At 45.6% G+C, this 25,909-nt stretch overlaps 1 protein-coding gene across 1 annotated transcript in view; it reads right to left on the bottom strand.

Moving 5' to 3' along the window:
• Positions 1-8,733, bottom strand: part of LOC137312361 (uncharacterized) — a gene marked incomplete at its 3' end in the record, with an annotated part of 48,636 nt that extends 39,903 nt beyond the window's left edge. The window contains exons 1-2 of the mRNA XM_067978936.1: positions 8,665-8,733; positions 8,010-8,169 (exon numbers count right to left, since the gene is read on the bottom strand). Of these exons, the coding sequence (XP_067835037.1) occupies positions 8,010-8,169; positions 8,665-8,733 (229 nt within the window). The remainder of the gene's footprint in view (positions 1-8,009; positions 8,170-8,664) is intronic.
• Positions 8,734-25,909: the final 17,176 nt, after the last annotated feature.

The following is a 25,909-nucleotide window of genomic DNA, read 5'->3' as shown; positions in this document are numbered from 1 at the left end:
AGAGCCAGCAAATGACCCATTATATTAAAAACAGATAACATTTGTTCGCTGGTGGGGTAACGTGTAGCGTGACATGAACCCAAGATCCCGGTTGAGGCCGTCCTCATGGGTGCGGAACTTGGCTATCAATTTCTGCTCGACGATTTTGCGTTGTCGTGTGTCTCGAAGGCCGCCTTGGAGTACGCTTACCCGAAGGTCGGTGGATGAATGTCCATGACTGCTGAAGTGTTCCCCGACTGGGAGGGAACCCTCCTGTTTGGCGATTGTTGCGCGGTGTCCGTTCATCCGTTGTCGCAGCGTCTGCATGGTCTCGCCAATGTACCATGCTCTGGGGCATCCTTTCCTGCAACGTATGAGGTAGACAACGTTGGCCGAGTCACAGGAGTATGAACCATGCACCTGGTGGGTGGTGTCATCTCGTGTGATGGTGGTATCTGTGTCGATGATCTGGCATGTCTTGCAGAGGTTACCGTGGCAGGGTTGTGTGGCGTCGTGGACGCTGTTCTCTTGAAAGCTAGGTAGTTTGCTGCGAACGATGGTCTGTTTGAGGTTGGGTGGCTGTTTAAAGGCGAGTAGTGGAGGTGTGGGGATGGCCATTGCTGGCTCTCTCTGCCTTCCGGATGTTTCTGCCTCTCTCTGTGTTTTTTTTTCTCTGTTTTTTTTCCCTGTTTGTTTTTTTGTTGAATGTGTATTCGGGGGTTCTGCAGGTGACACCTCTCTGTCTGAACACGGTGATTGCCTTGGCAACGGGCAGTTGCAGGGGCAGTCTGTAAACACCATGTATTGTTCAATATGTATAAATGCGTAGGCTTCAAGGAGCTCTTGAAACATTTGCCTGAGGAAGGAGAAAATCTCCGAAAGCTTGTGAATTTAAAATAAAATTGCTGGACTATAACTTGGTGTTGTAAAATTGTTCACATTTATAATGGCATTTCCCCGTGTAAACTCCTAACTCTGAATGGGCATCTGGTCGCTCAATTCCCAAATGCTTTGATCATTTTTCCATCTGCCATTTTTTTCTAATGAGCCAAACAAGGATTTAAACAAATGTAAATTAAAATTCTGTAATTCACAATAACATTCGGGTTAGGAAGGTTCAATGGATACATTTGTCCATTGAATTGTCTCTTAATGCGTTCAATAAAGTTTTTACTTGAAGGCTTCAGCTTTTCCCAAAATCCAGGACTTGGCCTTGATATTTTGGCCAATGGTGGGAGCTGAATTTGGACCGTGCAGTCTGAGCATGTGCAGTGTACCTAATTTAAATGAATTATAATATTTTGTTACGAATTTTAAAAATAACATCCTTTGAATTGTCGAGAAAGAGTTCAGATCATTAATCATATTGTTAATTTGTGGAAAATGTATTGCATTTGTGTCTGGAAGCTCCCGTGTACTTTGTACCACTGGACCAAATGCACTTACTGATGAAGGATGAGGTTTCAGGAGGGCGAGGGGGAGAAAATTGAACCAAAGTTGAGGTGTGGACCTCATGTCATCGTCTGGCTGGGATTTTCATTCAGGTTGGATTCCTGGAATGGGGTTGCTACCAAGGTGATGCATTTAAGGAGAAGTTCGATAAACACAAGGGAGAAAGGAAAAGGATATTTTGATGGGGTTAGATGAAGAAGGGTGGGAGGAGGCTCGTGTGGAGCATAAACACCAATATGGGCCTGTTGGGCCAAATGGCCTGTTTCTGTTTTGTACATTCTATGTAATTCTATGTAAGATCATCATTTTTGGAACCATTTGAGTTTCAAAGCACTTCCGACTAATATTATTAGTTATTATTTTGGTGATTTTACTTTCTGTTCAATGGGGTGAGGGATGTCACTGCTGAGAACGGAACTACCTGATTATATATTGGCTCCTAATGTCACCATCAGGCACTCCCAGGTCAGACATATAACTGGTTTGATGGAGGATAACATTTCCCTGCACAATGTCACCATCAGGCACTCCCAGGTCAGACATATAACTGGTTTGATAGAGGATAACATTTCCCTGCACAATGTCACCATCAGGCACTCCCAGGTCAGGTTATTTTTTGTTTTTGGTCAGCCACGTGTCTGACAAGGACTCAAAAACAATAAACCCTCACAAACAGGCAGTACTTATCCCAGAGTGCTGAGAGACTAGGGTGGAGATTTGTGAGGCACTGACAATCATTATGCCGGAGTCACTGGTCGCTGGGGAGGTACCCGTACATTGGAAACAGGCTGATGTGGTGCCCATGTTCAAAAAGGGGACAAAACGGACACAAACAACTGCAGACCCATTAGTTATACTTCAATCCCATGTTAAGCAATGGAACGATTATCAGTGTAAACTTGAAGATTATCTGTACAATAATAACTGGTTTCAGAAGGGGAAGATTCTGCACAACCAACCTCCTTAAATTCTTTGAGGAAATGACATTCCAAGTGGACTGTGGTAATGTTGACCTATGACATGTTGTACTTGGACTTATAGAAGGCCTTTGACAAAGTTTGTCACGAAAGGGCAAAAGTTAAGCTCAAAGATTTGGGGATTCAGGGTAAATCTTGGGTAAAGATTAGAAATTGGCTGATGGGCAGGAAACAATGGATATATACCCCCGAGGGGCAAGAACTCTACTTACCAAATAAAACATCCACAGTCAACAGAAGACATAAGCAGTAACATAAAACTAAAGGAAACAGCATACAAAAGTGCAAAGAATAGTGCAGATCCAGGGGACTGGGAGAGATATTAAGATCAGCAAAGGAAGACAAAAAAGATAGTAAGAGCATTAGTAAGTCTGAGAGGTTTTGCCATTCAGAAATAAGTTGTAAAAATGCTTATCAATCAGATGCTTTGTAAGCTCAGTTGGATGGTAGCACTTTTCATATTGATGTGTCAGGCGGTGATCTAAATACAAACAGTGTAGCCGGACTCTTCCTGTTTCCCTTTATTCACGGAACAGTACACTCCCTCGCTCCACTTATCTATTGACGGTGATGGGTGGCTAAACCATTTGTGCACCAGATACGCTCATGTTGGCATCCCTTGGACTTGAGGGAGCAAAGATCGGGGTCATACCAAGAGGAACGACCAGAATGGAAGAAAGTATGGGATTTACTGAGGACAAAGGCATCAAAGGGACTGATTGAGCAGATCGACAGTGCAGAAATCCAGTGGAAAATGCAGGACCAAAGGCTAGATAGTTGGGAGTTTGAAAGTGCCATCGTAAATGACTTGGGGAGAGTTTTTTTCAGGGGCGGACACAGAAGGAAGTGGGGTTGGAAGGGGGATGCGGGTGGTGAGGGATACAAGGAAGTAATCAGAGGTGGCCTTGTCTGTGATTGAGACGATGGCAATAGAGAGGCCCCGAGAGATGGCAAGGTTGAGGGGGTGGCTGTGAATATGGGTAGGAGAGTTTATATGAAGGAAGATGTTTAGGGAGGACAGGAAGGCAGTGAATTAAGAGGAGAGGAAGGGGAGCTGAGATGGAGGTTGAAATCATACCACGGATGAGTCGCTCAGTGAGGATATCTCAGTGAGAACCATGGGGTGGGGCTTGGGGGCCGGTAAAGAACAAGGACCTTAAAGGAGAGGTGAGAGGGGTGGAACAAGGTGAGGTACTCGAAGGAGGAGAAGGTACCAGAGGAGTTGGGGGACAGACCTAGGCGATTTGGTGATAAGGGCCACACCTCCACCTCGACTATTTGGGCAGGGCAGGTGGTGGAAGGTATAGCCAGGCGGAAAGGCTTCAGTCGGCTGAATGGCCTACTCCTGTTCCTATGTTCCTATGTAAGGGGCAAGGTGTCGCCACCCATAAGCCAAGTTCAGTCAAAGCCATGATGTCAATGCAATCATCCACAATAAGGCCATGGATGGCAAGGGCCTTGTTTATGAGTGAATGGATATTCTGGAGGGAAATGCAGAGATGAGAAGAGTCCAAGGGGGCAGCGATGGTAGGGCTGAGTGAGACGGGAAGGAGGTTGGTGAGATTAGCCCATGGAGTGCACTCTGAGCAGCAAGGCCAGAGAGAGAGGAGGATGAGACAGTGGGGATTACTGCTCATAAGGAAGGAACGATGGGTACCTTGAACTGAGGTCAAAAGACAAAGCTGAACAAATTACAATGTTGAACAACAGTCAAAATACAATATCGGTCTCTCGTCAAAATACAATGCTAAACTTTTGTCAAAGTACCACACTGAACTTTGATCAAAATACAATGCTGAATTATAGTCAAAATACAATGCTGAATTATAGTCAAATTATAATGCTGAATTATAATCAAAATACAATGCTGAACTATAATCAAAATACAATGCTGAATTATAATCAAAATACAATGCTGAACTATAATCAAAATACAGCGATGCCATCATTGTGGGGGATACTGGTGTAGAGTGCCACCCACGGACCAGTTGAACCAGGAACACTTCTCACCCTCTCCAAAGCGATCACATCCTTCCTGTAGTGTGGCGACCAGAACTGCACACAGTACTCCAGCTGTGGCCAAACCAGTGTTTTATACAGCTCCATCATAACCTCCTTGCTCTTATATTCTATGCCTCGGCTAATAAAGGCAAGTATCCCATATGCCTTCTTTACCACCTTATCTACCTGTTCCGCCGCCTTCAGGGATCTGTGAACTTGCACACCAAGATCCCTCTGACCCTCTGTCTTGCCTAGGGTCCTCCCATTCATTGTGTATTCCCTTGCCTTGTTAGTCCCTCCAAAGTGCATCACCTCGCACTTTTCCGGGTTAAATTCCATTTGCCACTGTTCCGCCCATCTGACCAACCCATCTATATCGTCCTGCAGACTGAGGCTATCCTCCTCGCTATTTACCACCCTACCAATTTTTGTATCATCAGCGAACTTACTGATCATACCTTTTACATTCATATCCAAGTCGTTAATGTAGACCACAAACAGCAAGGGACCCAGCACCGATCCCTGTGGTACCCCACTGGCCACAGGCTTCCAGTCACAAAAACAACCTTCGACCATCACCCTCTGCCTTCTGCCACTAAGCCAGTTTTGTATCCAAAGTGCCAAGGCACCCTGGATTCCATGGGCTCGTACCTTCTTGACCAGTCTCCTGTGGGGGACTTTATCGAAGGCCTTACTGAAATCCATGTATACCACATCCACTGCGTTACCCTCATCCACACGCCTAGTCACCCCCTCAAAAAATTCAATCAAATTAGTCGGACATGATCTTCCCTTGACAAAGCCATGTTGACTATCCCTGATTAATCCTTGCTTCTCCAAGTGGAGACTAATTTTGTCCTTCAGAATTTTTTCCAATAATTTTCCTACCACTGATGTTAGGCTCACTGGCCTGTAGTTCCCCGGTTTTTCCCTACTCCCCTTCTTTAATAATGGTATTACATTAGCGGTTCTCCAGTCCTCTGGCACACCCCCTGTGGCCAGAGAGGTTCTGAATATATGTGTCAGAACCCCCGCAATCTCCTCCTTTGCCTCACACAGTAGCCTGGGATACATTTCGTCCGGGCCTTGGGATTTATCCATTTTTAGGCCTGCTAAAACCGCCAATACCTCCTCCCGCTCGATGTTAATATGTTCGAGTATATCACAGTCCCCCTGCCGTATTTCTATGTCTACATCGTCCTTCTCCATAGTGAAAACAGATGCAAAAAATTCATTTAGAACCCCTCCTACATCTGCCGGCTCCACACACAGATTGCCATTTTTGTCCCTAATGGGCCCTATTTTTTCCCTAGTCATCCTCTTACCCTTAATATACTTATAAAACATCTTAGGATTTTCCTTTATTTTGCTCGCCAGTGTTATTTCATGGCCCCTCCTTGATCTCCTAATTTCTTTTTTAAGTATCCCCCTGCACTTTTTGTACTCCTCTCGGGCTTCCTCCGTCTTTAGCCTTTTGTATCTGCCAAAAGCCCTCCTTTTTTTCCTAATCCATTCTCGTATATCCCCTGACATCCAAGGTTCCCTGGAGTTCTTGGAACCACCCTTGACCTTTACGGGAACATGTTGCCATTGTATGGTCTCAGTCTCCCTTCTGAAAGACTCCCATTGCTCCGATGCGGATTTTCCTACAAGCAGCTGATCCCAGTCCATTTTGGCCAGATCCTGCCTTATCCTATTAAAATCGGCCTTCCCCCAATATTTAGAACCTTTATTTCTGGCCCCTCCCTGTCCTTTTCCATGACCACCTTAAATCTCACCGAATTATGGTCACTGTCACCAAAGTGCTCACCTACTAGCACTTCTTCCACTTGGCCGGCCACATTCCCTAGAATTAGGTCCAGTACCGCCCCCTCTCTTGTAGGACTTTCTACATGCTGGCTCAAAAAGCTCTCCTGGATGCACGTTAAGAATTTTGTACCCTCTAAGCCTTTTACACTCTGAGTATCCCAGTTAATATTGGGGAAGTTGAAATCCCCCACTATTATTACCCTATTATTTGCACAATTTTCTGAGATTTGCCTACACAATTGTTCCTCTATCTCCCCCTGACTGTTTGGGGGTCTATAGTACACTCCCATCAAAGTGCTTGCCCCCTTTTTGTTTTTAAGCTCCACCCATATGGCCTCATTAGAGGAACCTGCTAATATATCATCCCTCCTTATGGCAGTAATTGATTCTTTAATTAATATTGCGACCCCCCCTCCTCTTATACCTCCCCCTCTGTCTCGCCTGAAGATTCTGTACCCTGGAATATTGAGCTGCCAGTCTTGCCCCTCCCTCAACCATGTCTCTGTGACAGCAACAATATCATACTCCCATGTGTTTATCAACACCTTCAGTTCATCCACCTATTGCACAGGCCGCAGAAGAATGGACGAGAGGTGGCAGGAGTGGTGAGAACGATTGCGTTTAATATGTACATAGTGAACGACTATAAACAAAAAGATTACAAATTAACAGACACCCTGGTGCATTCCCTTTGTGCTTATAACGCCCTTGGGTTACGTTTACGGGTACCCCTACGTAGTGCTACCCCTGTGGCTCCAGCAGAGGTAGTGGCAGGTTGCTCGTCTTGGTGCCCTGACCTGGTAGATGCTTTCAGCCGACGCCCCCTGGGTTTCGGTGCCCGGGAGGGCACCTCCACAGACTGCTCCTCCTGCACCTGTGCAGGGGCAGACTCGGCCACCTGGAGAGGAGGCACCATTGCGGGTACTGGTTGAGAGGGGGTTACCTTGAGTAGCGTCCCCGCTTCCATGTCCCCGTTCACCATCATCCCTCTCGTGGCCTCGGCCCACATCACCCCTTCCACCCTGCTGGACGACAGTTTGGATGGCATGTGTGAGGCCTTGCAAGGCCACCTCCAATGTATCCGTCAGTCTGTTTATGGCGGCGGAATGTTGCTCACCCTGAATCCGTACAGCCGTTGTCAGGGCCTGCATGGACTCGATGTGGAGCTGTGCGTGACGCTCGAGGGAGGCTAGCCTGTCCTCCACCGCAGGCGTTCCCGCACCTACCCGCGACACTATGTCGCCGATACCCTCCTGTACCTGTGCCACCAATGCCCACATGCAGGAGTTGGACTCCTCCATCACCTGCGCGATCGTGGACAATGCGCGTGGCACCTCTGCCAGTACCTCGGCAATGTGCTGGTGCCCCTCGACGACTCTCCTTTTGACTGGTTGCCCCCTGGGTTCAGCATCTGGGTCCGGCTGAGCAGAGCCTGGAGATGAGTGCTCCCACCGACGCGGACCCTCTGCGGCTGCCCCTGCCACCAGGGTCTGCTCGTGCTCACACGTGCGCGGTGAATCACCATGTGCAACCCCAACTAGTTGGCGAGGGGGATCCACCGAGGTGTGTGTCTCTGCGCTGGTGGATGGTTGGCTTATATGTGACGATGCACCCTCAGAGACCGCCATGTCCTCTGAGGAATCGCCCTCCTCACACACAGCGCTCGCAGACGGCCCTGCAAGAGAACAGAGGACAATATCAGGCATGTGCACAAATGTTGCGGTGCGGCAGATGCCAGGTGATGCTAAGATCATTCGCGATCATGAGTGGTGAGTGTCAGCTTTCCCTTACCGGCCGTTTCTGCAGCGCCAGACTCGCCATCCGCCACGGAGAGGCAATGTTGCGTTCCGCTGATGTCGAGCGCCTCCACCTCTGCATCCGTAAGTACCAGCACGTGCGGCGGGCCCCCTCTGGTGCGGGCCCTTTCTCGCGCGTTCTTGCATCTCTTCTCCTGTCAAGGCAAAACACAGATGCGTGAGTGAGTGCAGATTGCATAGTGAGACGCCTCAAGCATCGGTGTGGGTGGGTTGAGCGTGGGGCAGATGGATGGGAGGATGCGTGTGCCACATGCCCATCCCATTGCATGGGGATTGGGGTGTGTGGTAGTGTTCGAGTGGGGACAGGGACGGTGGGTACTTGTGGGCACGATGAGGATGGTGAGTGAGTGGCTGTGAGGATTGCTGCGGGAGCGCTGTAGTGGCTCTGCAGGAGGGGTTGTGATCTGTTTGGTGTGATGTTGGAGACGGGTTGTGGGAGGGTGCGTTGGTGTACTCACCTTGCCGGACCTAGTGAGGTCATTGAACCGCTTGCGGCACTGCTCCCATGTCCTGGTGGTGTTGGCCCTGCTGCTGACCTCCGCCGCCACCCCTGCCCATGCCTTCCTGGTGACGGAGCCAGGGCACTTGCGTCCGTCTGTCGGGAACAGCGTGTCCCTCCTCCTCCTCACACCCTCCAGATGCAGCTGCAGCGCGAAGTCGGAGAACCGTGGCGCAGCCTTGCCCCTGGGGTGCGCCATGCTGTGATGCCTCTTGCTTGCAGCAGGAGGGGCTTTGGGGGACTGCCCCTTTAAATAGAGCTCCACCATCGCGATAACGTTAATGCGCATGCGCAGCCCGCCGGCGCGCAGCTGGGGAGCGGAGAACCCGTAACCACGGCTTAATGGAATCAATTATCCCGCGATCGCGCGGGGGGCGCACTCATTTAGCGGTTCGCGTTTTCCACACTCCCGAAGGACCACCCGCTGGGAACCCGCAGGCCTGCTAAAATCGGGCCCAATGTGTATTCAGCATACTGGGAGCTACTGTTTTCCGTGGCTAACCTGTCTGAACACCAAACACACCTTTGATTGGTGTGATGGTGTCCCAGCCTAATATGAGATATGCGATTTGAGAAGCTCTCATTCACTCACTCACCTGACGAAGGAGATAATCTCCGAAAGCTTGTGATTTTAAAATAAAATTGTTGGACTATAACCTGGTGTTGTAAGATTCCTTACATTTGTCCACCCCAGTCCATCACCGGCATCTCCACATCAGAACTATAATCTAAATACAATGCTCAACTACAATCAAAATAGAATGCTGAAAAATAATCTAAATACAATGCTGAAAAATAATCTAAACACAATGCTGAAAAATAATCCAAATACAATGCTGAAAAATAATCTAAATACAATGCTGAACAATAATCAAAATAGAATGCTGAAAAATAATCTAAATACAATGCTGAACAAAAATCAAAACACAATGCTGAAAAATAATCTAAATACATTGCTGAAAAATAATCAAAATACAATGCTGAACTATAATCAAAACACAATGCTGAAAAATAATCTAAATACATTGCTGAAAAATAATCTAAATACAATACTGAAAAATAATCTAAATACAATGCTGAACGATAATCAAAATACAATGCTGAAAAATAATCAAAATACAATGCTGAAAAATAATCAAAATACAATGCTGAACTATAATCAAAACACAATGCTGAAAAATAATCTAAATACATTGCTGAAAAATAATCTAAATACAATACTGAAAAATAATCTAAATACAATGCTGAACGATAATCAAAATACAATGCTGAAAAATAATCAAAATACAATGCTGAAAAATAATCTAAATACATTGCTGAAAAATAATCGAAATTCAATGCTGAAAAATAATCTAAATACATTGCTGAACTAGAGAAAAAATACAATGCTGAATTCTCATCAAAATACAATGCTGAACTATAATCAAAATACAATGCTGAACGATAATCAAAATACAATGCTGAACGATAATCAAAATACAATGCTGAACTATAATCAAAATACAATGCTGAACTATAATCAAAATACAATGCTGAACTATAATCAAAATACAATGCTGAAATATAATCAAAATATAATGCTGAAATATAATCAAAATACAATGCTGAACTATAATCAAAATACAATGCTGAACTATAATCAAAATACAATGCTGAACTATAATCAAAATACAATGCTGAACTAGAGAAAAAATACAATGCTGAATTCTCATCAAAATACAATGCTGAACTATAATCAAAATACAATGCTGAACTATAATCAAAATACAATGCTGAAATATAATCAAAATATAATGCTGAAATATAATCAAAATACAATGCTGAACTATAATCAAAATACAATGCTGAACTAGAGAAAAAATACAATGCTGAATTCTCATCAAAATACAATGCTGAACTATAATCAAAATACAATGCTGAAATATAATCAAAATACAATGCTGAACTATAATCAAAATACAATGCTGAACTAGAGAAAAAATACAATGCTGAATTCTCATCAAAATACAATGCTGAACTATAATCAAAATACAATGCTGAAATATAATCAAAATATAATGCTGAAATATAATCAAAATACAATGCTGAACTAGAGAAAAAATACAATGCTGAATTCTCATCAAAATACAATGCTGAACTATAATCAAAATACAATGCTGAACTATAATCAAAATACAATGCTGAAATATAATCAAAATATAATGCTGAAATATAATCAAAATACAATGCTGAACTATAATCAAAATACAATGCTGAACTATAATCAAAATACAATGCTGAACAATAATCAAAATACAATGCTGAACTATAATCAAAATACAATGCTGAACTATAATCAAAATACAATGCTGAACTATAATCAAAATACAATGCTGAACTAGAGAAAAAATACAATGCTGAATTCTCATCAAAATACAATGCTGAACTATAATCAAAATACAATGCTGAAATATAATCAAAATATAATGCTGAAATATAATCAAAATACAATGCTGAAATATAATCAAAATACAATGCTGAACTATAATCAAAATACAATGCTGAACTAGAGAAAAAATACAATGCTGAATTCTCATCAAAATACAATGCTGAACTATAATCAAAATACAATGCTGAACTATAATCAAAATACAATGCTGAAATATAATCAAAATATAATGCTGAAATATAATCAAAATACAATGCTGAACTATAATCAAAATACAATGCTGAACAATAATCAAAATACAATGCTGAACTATAATCAAAATACAATGCTGAACAATAATCAAAATACAATGCTGAACTATAATCAAAATACAATGCTGAACTATAATCAAAATACAATGCTGAACTATAATCAAAATACAATGCTGAACTATAATCAAAATACAATGCTGAACTATAATCAAAATACAATGCTGAACTATAATCAAAATACAATGCTGAACTATAATCAAAATACAATGCTGAATTATAGTTAAAATACAATGCTGAACGAGAGTCAAAATACAATGCTGAACTATGATCAAAATACAATGCTGAATTATAGTCAAAATACAATGCAGAATTATAATGAAAATACCATACTGAACTATAATGAAAATACAATGCTGAACTATAGTGGAAATTCAATGCCGAATTCTCGTCAATTTGCAACGCTGAATTATAGTCAAAATACACTGCTGAACTAATCAGATCCTAATCACTCACTGTGTAAAAAAGTTTCTCCTCATGTCACCTTTGGTTCTTTTGCCAATTACCTTCAATCTATGTCATCTGGCTCTTGACCCTTCCGCCAATGGGAACAGTTTCTGTCTATCTATTCTGTCTAGACCCTTCATGATTTTGAACACTTCTATCAAATCTCCTTTCAGTCTTCTCTGCTCTGAGGAAAACAACCCCAGCTTCTCCAGTCTACCCACGTAACTGCAGTCCCTCATCCCTGGAATCATTCTGGTAAGTCTCTTCTGCACCCTCTCTAAGGCCTTCACATCTTTCCTTGAGTGTGGTGCCCAGAACTGGACACAATGCTCCAGTTGTAGCCGAACCAGTATTTTATAAAGGTTCACCATAACTTCCATACTTTTGTACTCTAAGCCTCTATTTATAAAGCCAGGATCCCATATGCTTTTTTAACCGCTTTCTCAACCTGCCCTGCCGCTTTTAACGATTTGTGCACTTATACCCCCAGATCTCTCTGTTCCTGTATCCCTTTTAGAGTTGTGCCCTCTAGTTTATCAAACCTCACCTCATTCTTCCTACTGAAATGTACCACGTCACATTTTTTGCATTAAATTTCATCTGCCACATCTCCGCCCATCCTTTTTATATGAGAGCTTATCTAGGGTGTGGTGTGTATGTACGGGAGATCTCTTTCAATAAAGGCTTGGAAGCAACTGTAGACCAGGCTCTAATATTCTATCCTTGACCAGCAAAGTGGTGGGAGTGTTGTGGGCCTGGCCCAGGAGAGGGATGATGGGAAAAGGGAACATGGAATAGGGAACGCCACTCATCGCGCTCCCACGTCTCACCTGTTGCTCCCCCTTCAACCGGTACCCGCAATGCCGCCTCCTCTCCAGGTGATCGCGTTTGTCCCTGCACAGGTGCAGGTGGGAGCAGTCTTTGGAGAGGCCCCTCAAGGGATCCAATACCCTTCAGCCCGGGCATGAATCTGAGCAACCTGCCACAACTTCTGCCACAGGGTATGCACCACACAGAAGCTGTAGGAAGAAGAAGGCTAAGGTTTTGTAATCACCAAGCGGTGTCTGACTGTCATGTTTTTCATTTACATTTGGTTTATGTTAACATCACATTAAATGTTATGATTATCACCACCACTGCCACGTCATGCCCATTCCTGAGTCCCTTTTGTGAAAGCGTCCTTTCATATAGTTGTTCATGAAAGGTGAGACTTGATGCCACCCATTTGGTACATTTCCAATGTGCTGTTGTAGGAATGTTTTGCGCAACCTGTGGGGTGGGGGGAATGCTGGTTTTGGCGGTCATTTCAGGTGTTCTGAGTACTTGGCTGTAGTCACTTTGTAGATCTCCCTATGAGAAACTATCAAATTTGAGTGACTCCCTGGCATGACGAGCAGACAGGTGAGATGCAGCTCTGCTGATGCTTTGCACATTGTCCTCCTCCTCGTTGTCTTCTTCTGTGTTGATGGCAGGTGAAGATGCTTCATGAACGCATGGGACCTCATCCACTGGTAACCCTCTCTGTTGAGTGATGCTGTGCAGCACGCAACACACGACTATTATTCTGTACAACCTCGCCAGTAAGTACTGAAGGGTTCCCCCATATCGATCCAGGCACCTGGAGCGCATTGTGAGCATTCCAATGGCTTGTTCAATGACAGACCTGATGGTGATGTGACTCCCATTGTACCGTGGCTGTGCCTCGTTGGTGGGGTTTCTCAGAGGTGTCATGGAGCCACGTCTGCACCAGCCTTTACGTCTGTTTTGTGAGTGGAAGAGGGCCGGGATGTTGGATTCACGAAAAATGAAGGAGTCATGGCAGCTGCCAGGGAATCTGGCACAGACCTGCAGAAACCTCATCCGGTGGTCGTAAACCAGCTGCGCACTGATGGAATGATATCCCTTTTAGTTGATGAACAGTACTGAATCATGTGGAGGTCCTCGGATTGCTACGTGTGCGCAATCAATTGTGCCCTGCACCCGTGGGAAGCCAGGCAGAGAGTGGAAACCGACTGCTCTCTCAGTCTGGCTGATGTTGTCGATGGGGAACTTGATGTAGTGGGATGTTCCGCAAAACAATCCATCTGTGACCTGTTGTAAACGCTTATGTGCAGACGACTGAGAGATCCTGGTGTTGTCACCGATGGCACACTGGAAGGATCAAGAGGTGAAGAAGTTGAGGGCAGTGGTAACTTTAAATGCGTGGCCACCAGGCCCAGTTGGGAGCAGCTCTGCATGAAGGAGGCTGCATATGTCTGCGACCACCTGGCGACTCAATCTGAGCCTGCGTAGGCACTGCTCCTCAGAGAGGTCCAGGAAGCTCAGCCTCGGTCCATGGAACCTCTCACAAGAGTAGTGCCTCCTGTGACCTCGGCCACTCCATTGGTCCCCTCTCTGCTCTTCTGCAGGTACCTGTGGCACACCTCTGTCTTGTGGAGCTGCAACTCCCATAACTGCATGCCGTACCTGGCACGGGTGCTGATGTGCCTCCTACTCAGATGTAGTGCTGAATAAATCCATTGCACCCCATCCTGATGCAGGCAAATACGTCTGAAAACAAGAATTCTGAGTGTGAACAAAGAAATCTGAGTCTAAACACAAAGAACAGGATGGTATGTTGCCTCCCTGGTGCTAGGGTCAAGGATGTCACGGAGCGGCTGCAGGACATTCTGAAGGGGGAGGGTGAACAGCCAGAGGTCGTGATCCATATCGGTACCAACGACATTGATAAAAAAAGGGATGAGGTCCTGCAAGCAGAATATAGGGAGTTAGGAAATAAATTAAAAAGCAGGACCTCTAAAGTAGTAATCTCAGGATTACTCCCAGTGCTACGTGCTAGCGAGAGCAGAAATAGGAGAATAGACCAGATGAATGCGTGGCTTGAGAGATGGTGTAGTGGGGAGGGGTTTAAATTCCTGAGGCATTGGGACTGATTCTGGGAAAGGCGGGACCTGTACTCGCCGGACGGGTTGCACCCAAGCAGAACTGGGACCAATATCCTCATGTAGGCATTTGCTTGTTCTGTTGGGGAGGGTTTAAACTAGTATGGCAGGGGGATGGGAACCAAGGGCAGGCACAGATTGGACAAATTCAGACCAGGAAACAGGAAGTAGAAAAGCAGTTAGTGATGTAGTTAGCAACTCAGAAAGGCAAAAGAAGCAAAGGTTAAATAATGTTCAGCACAGGAATTTGACGGGGTTAAAGGGTATATACTTCAGTGCGAGGAGTATTACAAACAAAGCAGATGAGCTAAGGGCACAGATAGACACATGGCAGCATGACATCATTGCTATAATGCAAACCTGGCTTAAAGAGGGAGATAATTGGCAGCTAAATATCCCTGGATATAGAGTTTTCAGGCAGGATAGAGTGGGTGATAAAAAATGAGGGGGGTAGCATTATTGGTTAAAGAATCAATTACAGTTGTGAGAAGCGATGATATGCTAAATGGATCTTCAATCGAGGCCATATGGGTTGAGCTAAGAAATAAAAAAGATGCAGTCACACTACTAGGAGTGTACTATAGACCCTCGAATGGCAAAAGGGAGATAGAAGAACAAATATGTAGGCAAATTTCTGAGTGCAAAAATAAGAGGGCAAGAATAGTAGGGGACTTCAACTACCCTAACATCAGCTGGGGTTCAAACAGTGTGAGGGGCACAGAGGGCACAAAATTCTTGATTGGTGTCCAGGAGAACTTTTTAGCCAGTATGTGACAAGCTTAACTAGAGGGGATTCAATTCTAGATTTAATCCTGGGAAATGAAGATGGGCAAGTGGGTGAAGTGACAGTGGGTGACCATATTGGGGATAGTGACCACAATTCAGTTAGTTTTAGCATTATTATGGAAAAGGACAGAGTTAAATCAGAAGTAAATGTTTTAAATTGAGGGAAGGCAAATTTTACAGAACTAAGAGGTGATTTGGCAGAAGTGGACTGGACACAACAACTTGAGGAGAAATCAGTGGCAAGCCAATGGGAGGCACTAAAAAGTGAAATTCTACGGGTACAATGCAGACACGTCCCCTCAAAGAGAAAGGGTGGCACTGCCAAATTTAGAGCCCCCTGGTTGTCTCAAAGTATACAGGGCAAGATAAAGCGGAAAAAGAAAGCTTATGACTGTCACAGAAAACTAAATACTGCAGAAAGCCTAGAGGAGTATAGAAAGTACAGGGATGACGTAAAAAAGGAAATAAGGAAAGCAAAGAGAGGGCATGAAAAAATATTAGCTAGTAAGATTAAAAAAAACCCAAAGATGTTTTATCAGTACATTAAGAACAAGAGGATAGTTAAGGAAAAGGTGGGACCTATCAGGGATGATGAGGGTAACTTGTGTGTAGAAGCAGAGGATGTGGGTAGGGTTTTAAATGAATATTTTGTCTCCGTATTCACAAAGGAAAGGGATGATCCGGACATAGTAGTTAAAGAGGAGAGGTGTGAAATATTGGATACCAAGAGAGGAAGTACTAGAGGGACTGGAATCCTTCAAAGTTGATAAGTCACCAGGGCCGGATGGATTGTTTCCTAGGCTATTGAAGGAAGCCAGGGAGGAAATAGCGGATGCTCTGAGGATCATTTTCCAATCCTCACTAGATACAGGGGAGGTACCGGAGGACTGGAAGACTGCAAACGTAGTACCATTGTTTAAAAACGGTATGAGGGAAAGGCCAAATTATTGGCCAGTCAGTCTTACCTCGGTGGTGGGCAAACTATTAGAATCAATACTGAGAGATAGGATAAACTGTCACTTGGAAAGGCATGGTTTAATCAGGGATAGTCAGCATGGATTTGTTCAGGGAAGGTCATGCCTTACAAATCTGATTGAATTCTTTGAGGAAGTGACAAGGAGGATTGATGAGGGTAGTTCAGTGGATGTTGTCTACATGGATTTTAGTAAGGCATTTGACAAGGTCCCAAATGGCAGACTGGTCAGAAAGGTAAAAGCCCATGGGATACAGGGAAATGTGGCGAATTGGATGCAAAATTGGCTCAGTAACAGGAAACAAAGGGTAAAAGTCGATGGATGTCTCTGCGAATGGAAATCTGTTTCCAGTGGTGTGCCACAGGGCTCAGTGTTGGGTCCCTTGCTGTTTGTGGTATATATTAATGATTTGGACTTGAATGTAAGGGGCATGATTGGCAAATTTTTAGATGTCACAAAAATTGGCCGTGTAGTTGATAGTGAAGAGGATAGCTGTAGACTCCAAGAAGATATCAATGGGTTGGTGGAGTGGGTGGAAAAGTGGCAAATGGAGTTCAACCCGGAGAAGTGTGAGGTAATGCACTTAGGGAGGGCAAACAGTAAAAGGGAATACGCAGTAAACGGGAATATATTGAGAGGGGTAGAGGAAGTGAGAGACCTTGGAGTGCATGTGCACAAGTCCCTGAAGGTGGCAGTACAGGTAGATAAGGTTGTGAAGAAGGCATACGGAATGCTCTCCGTTATTAGCCGAGGTATAGAATACAAAAGCAGGGATGTAATGATGGAACTGTATAAAACGCTGCTAAGGCCACAGTTGGAGTATTGTGCGTCGTTCTGGTCACCACATTACAGGAAGGACGTAATTGCTCTGGAGAGAGTGCAGAGAAGATTTACAAGAATGTTGCCAGGGTTTGAAAATTGCAGCTACGAGGAGAGATCGGATAGGCTGGGATTGTTTTCCTTGAAGCAGAGGAGGCTGAGGGGAGACTTGATTGAGGTGTACAAAATTATGAGGGGCCCAGATAGAGTAGACAGGAAGTACCTGTTTCCCCTAGCGGAGAGTTCAAGAACTAGAGGATATAGATTTAAGCTGATTGGCGGAAGGATTAAGGGACATGAGGAAAAACCTTTTTACCCAGAGGGTGGTGGGTGTATGGAATTCGCTGCCCAAATTGGTGGTAGAGGCAGAGACCCTCAACTCTTTTAAAAAGTACCTGGACCTGCACCTAAGGTGCTGTAAGCTGCAGGGCTACGGACCGGGTGCTGGAAGGTGGGATTAGAATGGGTACCTGGTTGTTCTTCAAGCCAGCGTGGACACGATGGGCCGAATGGCCCCCTCTGTGTTGTATCTTTTCTATGGTTCTATGGTTCTAACTCCCAGCCAAAGGTTTGTCTGAGAGAACTGATTGCCCTGCTGCAAAAACTCACCTTTAATCACCATCTGTCAAACACTGGTTTAAAGTCTAATCTGCTGCTGGTTGCAACTCACCTCCGTTTCCATGGCGTGTTTCAGAGGCCACGGGAGACGCGTTTAGGCAGAGTAAAAGTCATTTGTCTGCCTCAATCCCCAAAATTTAATTAGTTTAAGTACTTCAACTATCTTAATTCCCCTTTAAATGTCATCCCGCTGGGTTTAATTGCTGGCGGGACTTCCGGGTTTCTGAAGCGCACGTGCACCCAGGTGTTTTTGGGTGAAACTCATTTTTCAATGTGTTGAAGCCGGGACTCGTTCCTGCTCCAAACTTTAAAAATTCTTACTGCCCCTCGCCCCCAACACACCCTTTCTTCGGGGTTAAAATCATGCCCAGAGAGTCAAATTGACAGGCTGGCCTCAGTCGGACGGGAGAAGAGGAAGGAAGAGGACGTGAACAGGTTAGATGCAGGGTGGGGGGGGGAGGTCCAGTCATCGGGGGGTCAGGTCAGCCAATGGGGGTCTTCGAGGTGGGGAGGGGTCACAGATCGCGAGGGGTGTCAGAGATCGCGAGATGGTCGGAGATCGCGAGGGGGGTCGGAGATCACGTGGAGGAAACATAGAAAATAGGAGCAGGAGTAGGCCATTCGGCCCTTCGAGCCTGCTCCGCCATTCAGTATGATCATGGCTGAACATCTATCTCAATACCATATTCCCGCTCTCTCCCCATTCCCCTTGATGCCTTTTGTGTCTAGAAATCTATCCAGCTCCTTCTTAAATATATTCAGTGACTTGACCTCCACAGCCTTCTGTGGTAGAGAATTCCACAGGTTCACCACCCTCTGAGTGAAGAAATTTCTCCTCATCTCAGTCCGAAATGTCCTACCCCGTATCCTGAGACTGTGACCCCTCGTTCTGGACCCCCCAGCCAGGGGAAACATCCTCCCTGCATCCAGTCTGTCTCGTCCTGTCAGAATTTTATATGTTTCAATGAGATCCCCTCTCATTCTTCTAAACTCAAGTGAATACAGGCCGAGTCGACCCAATCTCTCCTCATACGACAGTCCTGCCATCCCAGGGATCAGTCTGGTGAACCTTCGCTGCACTCCCTCTATGGCAAGTATATCCTTTCTTAGGTAAGGAGACCAAAACTGCACACAATACTCCAGGTGTGGACTCACCAAAGCCCTGTATAACTGCAGTAAGACATCCTTGCTCCTGTACTCAAATCCTCTTGCAATGAAGGCCAACGGATCATTTGCCTTCCTAACTGCTTGCTGCACCTGCATGTTTACTTTCAGTGACTGGTGTACAAGGACACCCAGGTCCCTTTGTACATCAACATTCCCCAATCTATCACCATTTAAATAATACTCTGCCTTTCCGTTTTTCCTTCCGAACTGGATAACTTCACATTTATCCACATTATACTGCATCTGCCATGTATTTGCCCACTCACTCAACTTGTCTAAATCACCTTGAAGTCTCTTTGCATCCTCCTCATAACTCAGGATCCCACCTAGTTTTGCGTCATCAGCAAACTTGGAAATATTACATTTGGTTCCCTCATCCAAATCATTGATATATATTGTGAATAGCTGGGGCCCAAGCACTGATCCCTGCGGTACCCCATTAGTCACCGCCTGCCACCCCAAAAAAAACCTCATTTATTCCTACTCTCTGTTTCCTGTCTGTTAACCAATTTTCAATCCATGTCAGTATATTACCCCCAATCCCATGTGCTTTAATTTTGCACACTAACCTCTTATGTGGGACTTTATCAAAGGCCTTCTGAAAATCCAAATAAACCACATCCACTGGTTCTCCCTTATCTATTCTACCAGTTACATCCTCAAAAAACTCCAGTAGGTTTGTCAAACATGATTTCCCTTTCATAAATCCATGTTGACTTTGTCTAATCCCATTGATATTTTCTAAATGTCCTGTTATCACATCCTTTATAATAGACTCTAGCATTTTCCCTACTACTAACCGGTCTGTCGTTCCCTGTTTTCTCTCTCTCTCCTTTTTGAAATAGTGGGGTTACATTTGCCACCTTCCAATCTGCAGGAACTGTTCCATAATTTATAGAATTTTGAAATATAACAACTAATGCATCCACTATTTCCATGGCTACCTCTTTTATTACTCTGGGATGCAGATTATCAGGCCCTGGGGATTTATCAGCTATCAGTCCCATTAATTTCTCCAGCACTATTTTTTTACTCATACTAATTTCCTTTAATTCCTCCTTCTCACTAGTCCCTTGGTTCCCTAGTATTTCTGGGAAGTTATTTGTGTCCTCTTCCGTGAAGACAGAACCAAAGTATTTGTTTAATTGCTCTGCCATTTCCCTGTTCCCCATTATAAATTCTCCCATTTCTGACTGTAAGGGACCTACATTTGTCTTCACTAATCTTTTTCTTTTTACATATTGTAGAAGCTTTTACAATCCACTTTTATGTTCCTTGCAAGTTTACTCTCATACTTTATTTTTCCCCTCTTAATCAATCTCTTGGTCCTTTTTTGCTGAAATCTAAAATGTTCCCAATCCTCAGGCTTGCTGCTTTTTCTGGCAACTTTTTATGACTCCTCTTTGGATCTAATACGATCCTTAATTTCTTTTGTTAGCCATGGTTGGGCAGCACTTCCTTTTGTGTTTTTGCACCAGAAAGGAATGTATAATTGTTGCAATTCATGCATTCGTTCTTTAAATGTTCGCCATTGCCTATCCACCCTCATGCCTTTTAATGAAGCTTCCCAATCTATCATAGCCAACTCTCTCCTCATACCTTCATAGTTTCCTCTGTTCAGATTTAGGACCCTAGTTTCGAATTGGACTCCTTCACTTTCCATCTTAATGAAGAATTCTATCATGTTATGGTCACTCTTCCCTAAAGGACCCCACACAACAAGATTATTAATTAACCCCTTCTCATTGCACAATACCCAATCTAGGATAGCCTGTTCCCTGGTTGACTCGTCAACATACTGGTCTAAAAAACCATCTCATACACACTCCAGGAATTCATGCTCCACAGTATTATTGCTAATTTGGTTTGGCCAGTCTCTATGTAGATTAAAGTCACCCATGATTACTGCAGTACCCTTGTTACATGCATCTCTAATTTCCTGTTTGATTCCATCCCCTACATTATCACTTCTGGTTGGAGGCCTATAGACAACTCCCACCAGTGTTTTCTGCCCCTTGGTGCTTCTTAACTCCACCCAGACTGATTCTACATCTTGATTTTCTGAGCCAATATCCTTTCTCACTATTGCTCTGATTTCATCCTTTACTAACAACGCCACCCCACCTCCTTTTCCTTTTTGCCTGTCCTTCCTAAATATCGAATGCCCTTGGATATTCAGCTCCCAGCCTTGGTCAACCTGCAGCCATGTCTCTGTAATTGCTATTATGTTATATCTGTTTACATCTATTTGCGCTGTTAATTCCTCTACCTTATTACAAATGCTTCGTGCGTTCAGATACAGTGCCTTTAGATTTGTCTTTTTAACATTTTTAGACATCTTAACATTTTTTGTACTTTGGCCCTATTTGTTTTATTACCATTTTTTCTTACCCAGACCCCATTTGTTGTTTTTTGTTTGTACGCTCTGTCCCTTCCTGACACAATCTGGTTATCCTGACCCCAATCACTTTCCTGCACAGCTTCCTTGTCTTTTCTCTTTAACATTCTAGATTTCTCTACACTGGGACCTTACCCCCACCCCCCACCCCCCACTTATTTAGTTTAAAGCCCTTTCTACCTCCCTAGTCATTCGATTCGCTGGAACTCTGGTCCCAGCGTGGTTCAGGTGTAGTCCGTCCCAACAGGACAGCTCTCTCTTTCCCCAGTACTGGTGTCAGTGCCCCATGAATCGAAACTCACTTCTCCCACACCAATCTTTGAGCCACACATTCATCTCTCTGATCTGATTTACTCTGTGCCAATTTGCTCGTGGCTCAGGTAATAATCTGGAGAATATCACCTTTGTGGTTCTGCTTTTTAATTTAGTCCCTAGCTGCTAAAACTCTCTCAGCAGAACCTCTTTCTTAGTCCTACCTATGTCGTTGGTATCTACGTGGACGACGACAACTGGATCCTCCCCCTCCCACTCCAAGTTCTTCTCCAGCCCGGAGGAGATGTCCTTAACCCTGGCACCGGGTAGGCAACACAGCCTTCGGGACTTATGCTCCTGGCTGCAGAGAACAGTGTCTATCCCTCTAATTATATTGTCGCCTACTACAACCACCTTCCTTCTTACTCCCCCCACTTGAACGGCTTCCTGTACCACGCTGCAGTGGTCAGTTTGCTCGTCCTTCTCACAGACCCCGCACTTGTCCACAAGGGTTGCAAGAACTTCAAATCTATTGGATAAGTGTAAGGACTGAGACTCCTGCAATTCTCCCTCCTGGATCCCCGAACCTGCCTCTCTCGCAGTCACACCCTCCTGTCCCTGACCACGTGTCAATTCTAAAGTATTTAATCTAAGGGGTGTGGCTGCCTCCTGGAGCAAAATATCCAGGTCACTTTCTCCCTCCCTGATGTCTCACAATGTCCGCAGCTCGGACTCCAGCTCCTCAACTTGGAGCCGAAGTTCCTCGAGCCGCAGACACTTACTGCAGATGTCGTCGCCCTAGACAAAAATGTCCACAAGCTCCCACATATTGCAGCAGCAACACATCCTGTTCTCCCATTATTTATTTAATTAATCAATTTAGTGTTAATCAAATTATTTACCTCGTTTAATTAGATTAATTAAATTAAGTTTAGTTTTTAAAATTTAGTTATATGCTATTTGTTAACCTAAAACTTAGCCCGTAGTCACTACCAATCACTTACCTGCCTCACCTGTGACGTCACACTGCAGTTTTCTCGTTACAGGTCTGCTGCTGCTTTTATCCCCACTCTCGGTCTGCTGCTGCTTTTATCCCCACTCTCGGTCTGCTGCTGCTTTTATCCCCACTCTCGGTCTGCTGCTGCTTTTATCCCCACTCTCGGTCTGCTGCTTTTATCCCCACTCTCGGTCTGCTGCTGCTTTTATCCCCGCTCTCGGTCTGCTGCTGCTTTTATCCCCGCTCTCGGTCTGCTGCTGCTTTTATCCCCGCTCTCGGTCTGCTGCTTTTATCCCCACTCTCGGTCTGCTGCTGCTTTTATCCCCGCTCTCGGTCTGCTGCTGCTTTTATCCCCACTCTCGGTCTGCTGCTTTTATCCCCACTCTCGGTCTGCTGCTTTTATCCCCGCTCTCGGTCTGCTGCTGCTTTTATCCCCACTCTCGGTCTGCTGCTGCTTTTATCCCCGCTCTCGGTCTGCTGCTGCTTTTATCCCCGCTCTCGGTCTGCTGCTGCTTTTATCCCCGCTCTCGGTCTGCTGCTGCTTTTATCCCCGCTCTCGGTCTGCTGCTTTTATCCCCACTCTCGGTCTGCTGCTGCTTTTATCCCCGCTCTCGGTCTGCTGCTGCTTTTATCCCCGCTCTCGGTCTGCTGCTGCTTTTATCCCCGCTCTCGGTCTGCTGCTGCTTTTATCCCCGCTCTCGGTCTGCTGCTGCTTTTATCCCCACTCTCGGTCTGCTGCTTTTATCCCCACTCTCAGTCTGCTGCTGCTTTTATCCCCGCTCTCGGTCTGCTGCTGCTTTTATCCCCACTCTCGGTCTGCTGCTTTTATCCCCACTCTCGGTCTGCTGCTTTTATCCCCGCTCTCGGTCTGCTGCTGCTTTTATCCCCGCTCTCGGTCTGCTGCTGCTTTTATCCCCGCTCTCGGTCTGCTGCTGCTTTTATCCCCGCTCTCGGTCTGCTGCTGCTTTTATCCCCACTCTCGGTCTGCTGCTGCTTTTATCCCCGCTCTCGGTCTGCTGCTGCTTTTATCCCCACTCTCGGTCTGCTGCTTTTATCCCCACTCTCGGTCTGCTGCTTTTATCCCCGCTCTCGGTCTGCTGCTGCTTTTATCCCCGCTCTCGGTCTGCTGCTGCTTTTATCCCCACTCTCGGTCTGCTGCTTTTATCCCCACTCTCGGTCTGCTGCTTTTATCCCCGCTCTCGGTCTGCTGCTGCTTTTATCCCCGCTCTCGGTCTGCTGCTGCTTTTATCCCCGCTCTCGGTCTGCTGCTGCTTTTATCCCCGCTCTCGGTCTGCTGCTGCTTTTATCCCCACTCTCGGTCTGCTGCTGCTTTTATCCCCGCTCTCGGTCTGCTGCTGCTTTTATCCCCGCTCTCGGTCTGCTGCTGCTTTTATCCCCGCTCTCGGTCTGCTGCTGCTTTTATCCCCGCTCTCGGTCTGCTGCTGCTTTTATCCCCGCTCTCGGTCTGCTGCTGCTTTTATCCCCACTCTCGGTCTGCTGCTTTTATCCCCACTCTCGGTCTGCTGCTTTTATCCCCGCTCTCGGTCTGCTGCTGCTTTTATCCCCGCTCTCGGTCTGCTGCTGCTCACGTCCGCTGCCGCTCTACGGAAAAAGTTAGGAAAAGCAAGGCAAAGCAGCACCTCCATCCCCCGCTTCACTGAACTCCCACTCTTACCAAACTCTCAAGTTGATCACTCTGTGCTCACTGCACTCAGTGCCGGTTGCACTCACAGGCCCCTGTATTTCTACTGTTTGTGACTCAGATGAGTCAGCCCTGCTCTACTACTGTTTCAGGAACCAGTTTAATCTAGATAACCAATTAACTAACTACAGCTGGAGCTATAAGTAGGAATCATTCTGTCCTCGGGGTCGGCTGGCTGGTAACACCCAGACCATTCATTGACAAGGTGTTAAGGTGAGGTGATTAAGAATTATCAGGTTCTTTGATAAATGTTTGTCAGGATACTGATCCCAGTGTTCTTATGGATACTTTTCCATCAACTCCACTTACTTCCTCCAGACAAAAGGTATCACTGTGGGAATCCGCATGGCTCCCAGCTGCCTCCTCCAGCCCAGTACACTGGATTCGCTGCTCACAGGGCCTTCTCCTCTACATCGGAGAGAACAAATGCAGATTGGAGTGGGAGAGCTTGCTTGTTTGTCTCTACTTAAGCCTGACAGAAACTTAAAAATTTAAAATTGAACTTAAACAGTTGATAGCAATTTACACTAGATTTTAAAAGAGATTAACCCTTAAACTCCCACACTTACTAACTCTCAAGCTGTTGCACTCTGTGCCTGCTGCACTCAGGGTCAGAGATCATGAGGAGTGTCAGAGATCGTGAAGGGAGGTCGGAGATCGTGAGGGAAGGTCGGAGATCATGAGGGAAGGTCAGAGATGGTGAGGGAAGGTCGGAGGTCGTGAGGGAAGGTCAGAGATGGTGAGGGAAGGTCGGAGATGGTGAGGGAAGGTCGGAGATCGTGAGGAAAGGTTGGAGATGGTGAGGGGGGGTCGGAGATGGTGAGGGGGGGGGTCGGAGATTGTGGGGGGGGTCGGAGATGGTGAGGGGGGGTCGGAGATGGTGAGGGAAGGTCAGAGATGGTGAGGGGGGGGTCGGAGATGGTGGGGGGGTTGGAGATTTTGGGGGGGGGGTCAGAAATCATGAGAGGGGCATCGCTGCAGGTAGCCTTGTTGGGCCTGGGGGAAGCAATCCTGCTCCTCTGGACCCACAAGCTGTGCTATAAAGGCACTTACCTGCAGTTTCGGGCCTTCTCGCCTCCTCTCACGTGGTGTGAAGCAGAAGACCAGGCAATCCCAGCCCTCAGGGGTTAAAAATAAAACATCTGTAAAAATGGATAGCCTCAGCCTCCTTGAAAGCTTATAGTGACCGACTTCTGAGAGCCCCGTGACCCGCCTGTTAAAACCGGAAATGGGCGGGTTGCAAGCGGGTGTTAGATTTTAAAAAGTTTAACTGCCCCCCGCCCCCAACCCACCCGTTTTTCGAAGTAAAAATCATGCCCATAGAGTCAAAATATCATGCAGAACTATAGTCAAATTATAACACTGAACTACAAAGTCAAAATACAATGCTGACCTATAGTTAACACAGTGGAGTCAGATGAGATCCATATCAAACGACGCAGTGCTCTGGTCACAGAAGACCTTGCTCTATCCTCCAAAACCATGGCAGCCATCCCACGTTGCCAGTACTTCCTGGCAGAGAGAAAGTGGGAGCTAT

Source organism: Heptranchias perlo, unplaced genomic scaffold (genome assembly GCF_035084215.1).
Source record: "Heptranchias perlo isolate sHepPer1 unplaced genomic scaffold, sHepPer1.hap1 HAP1_SCAFFOLD_428, whole genome shotgun sequence".
Lineage (NCBI taxonomy): Eukaryota > Metazoa > Chordata > Chondrichthyes > Hexanchiformes > Hexanchidae > Heptranchias > Heptranchias perlo.
The sequence above is the reverse complement of the archived record's forward strand: the minus strand, read 5'-3'. Positions and strand labels throughout refer to the sequence as shown.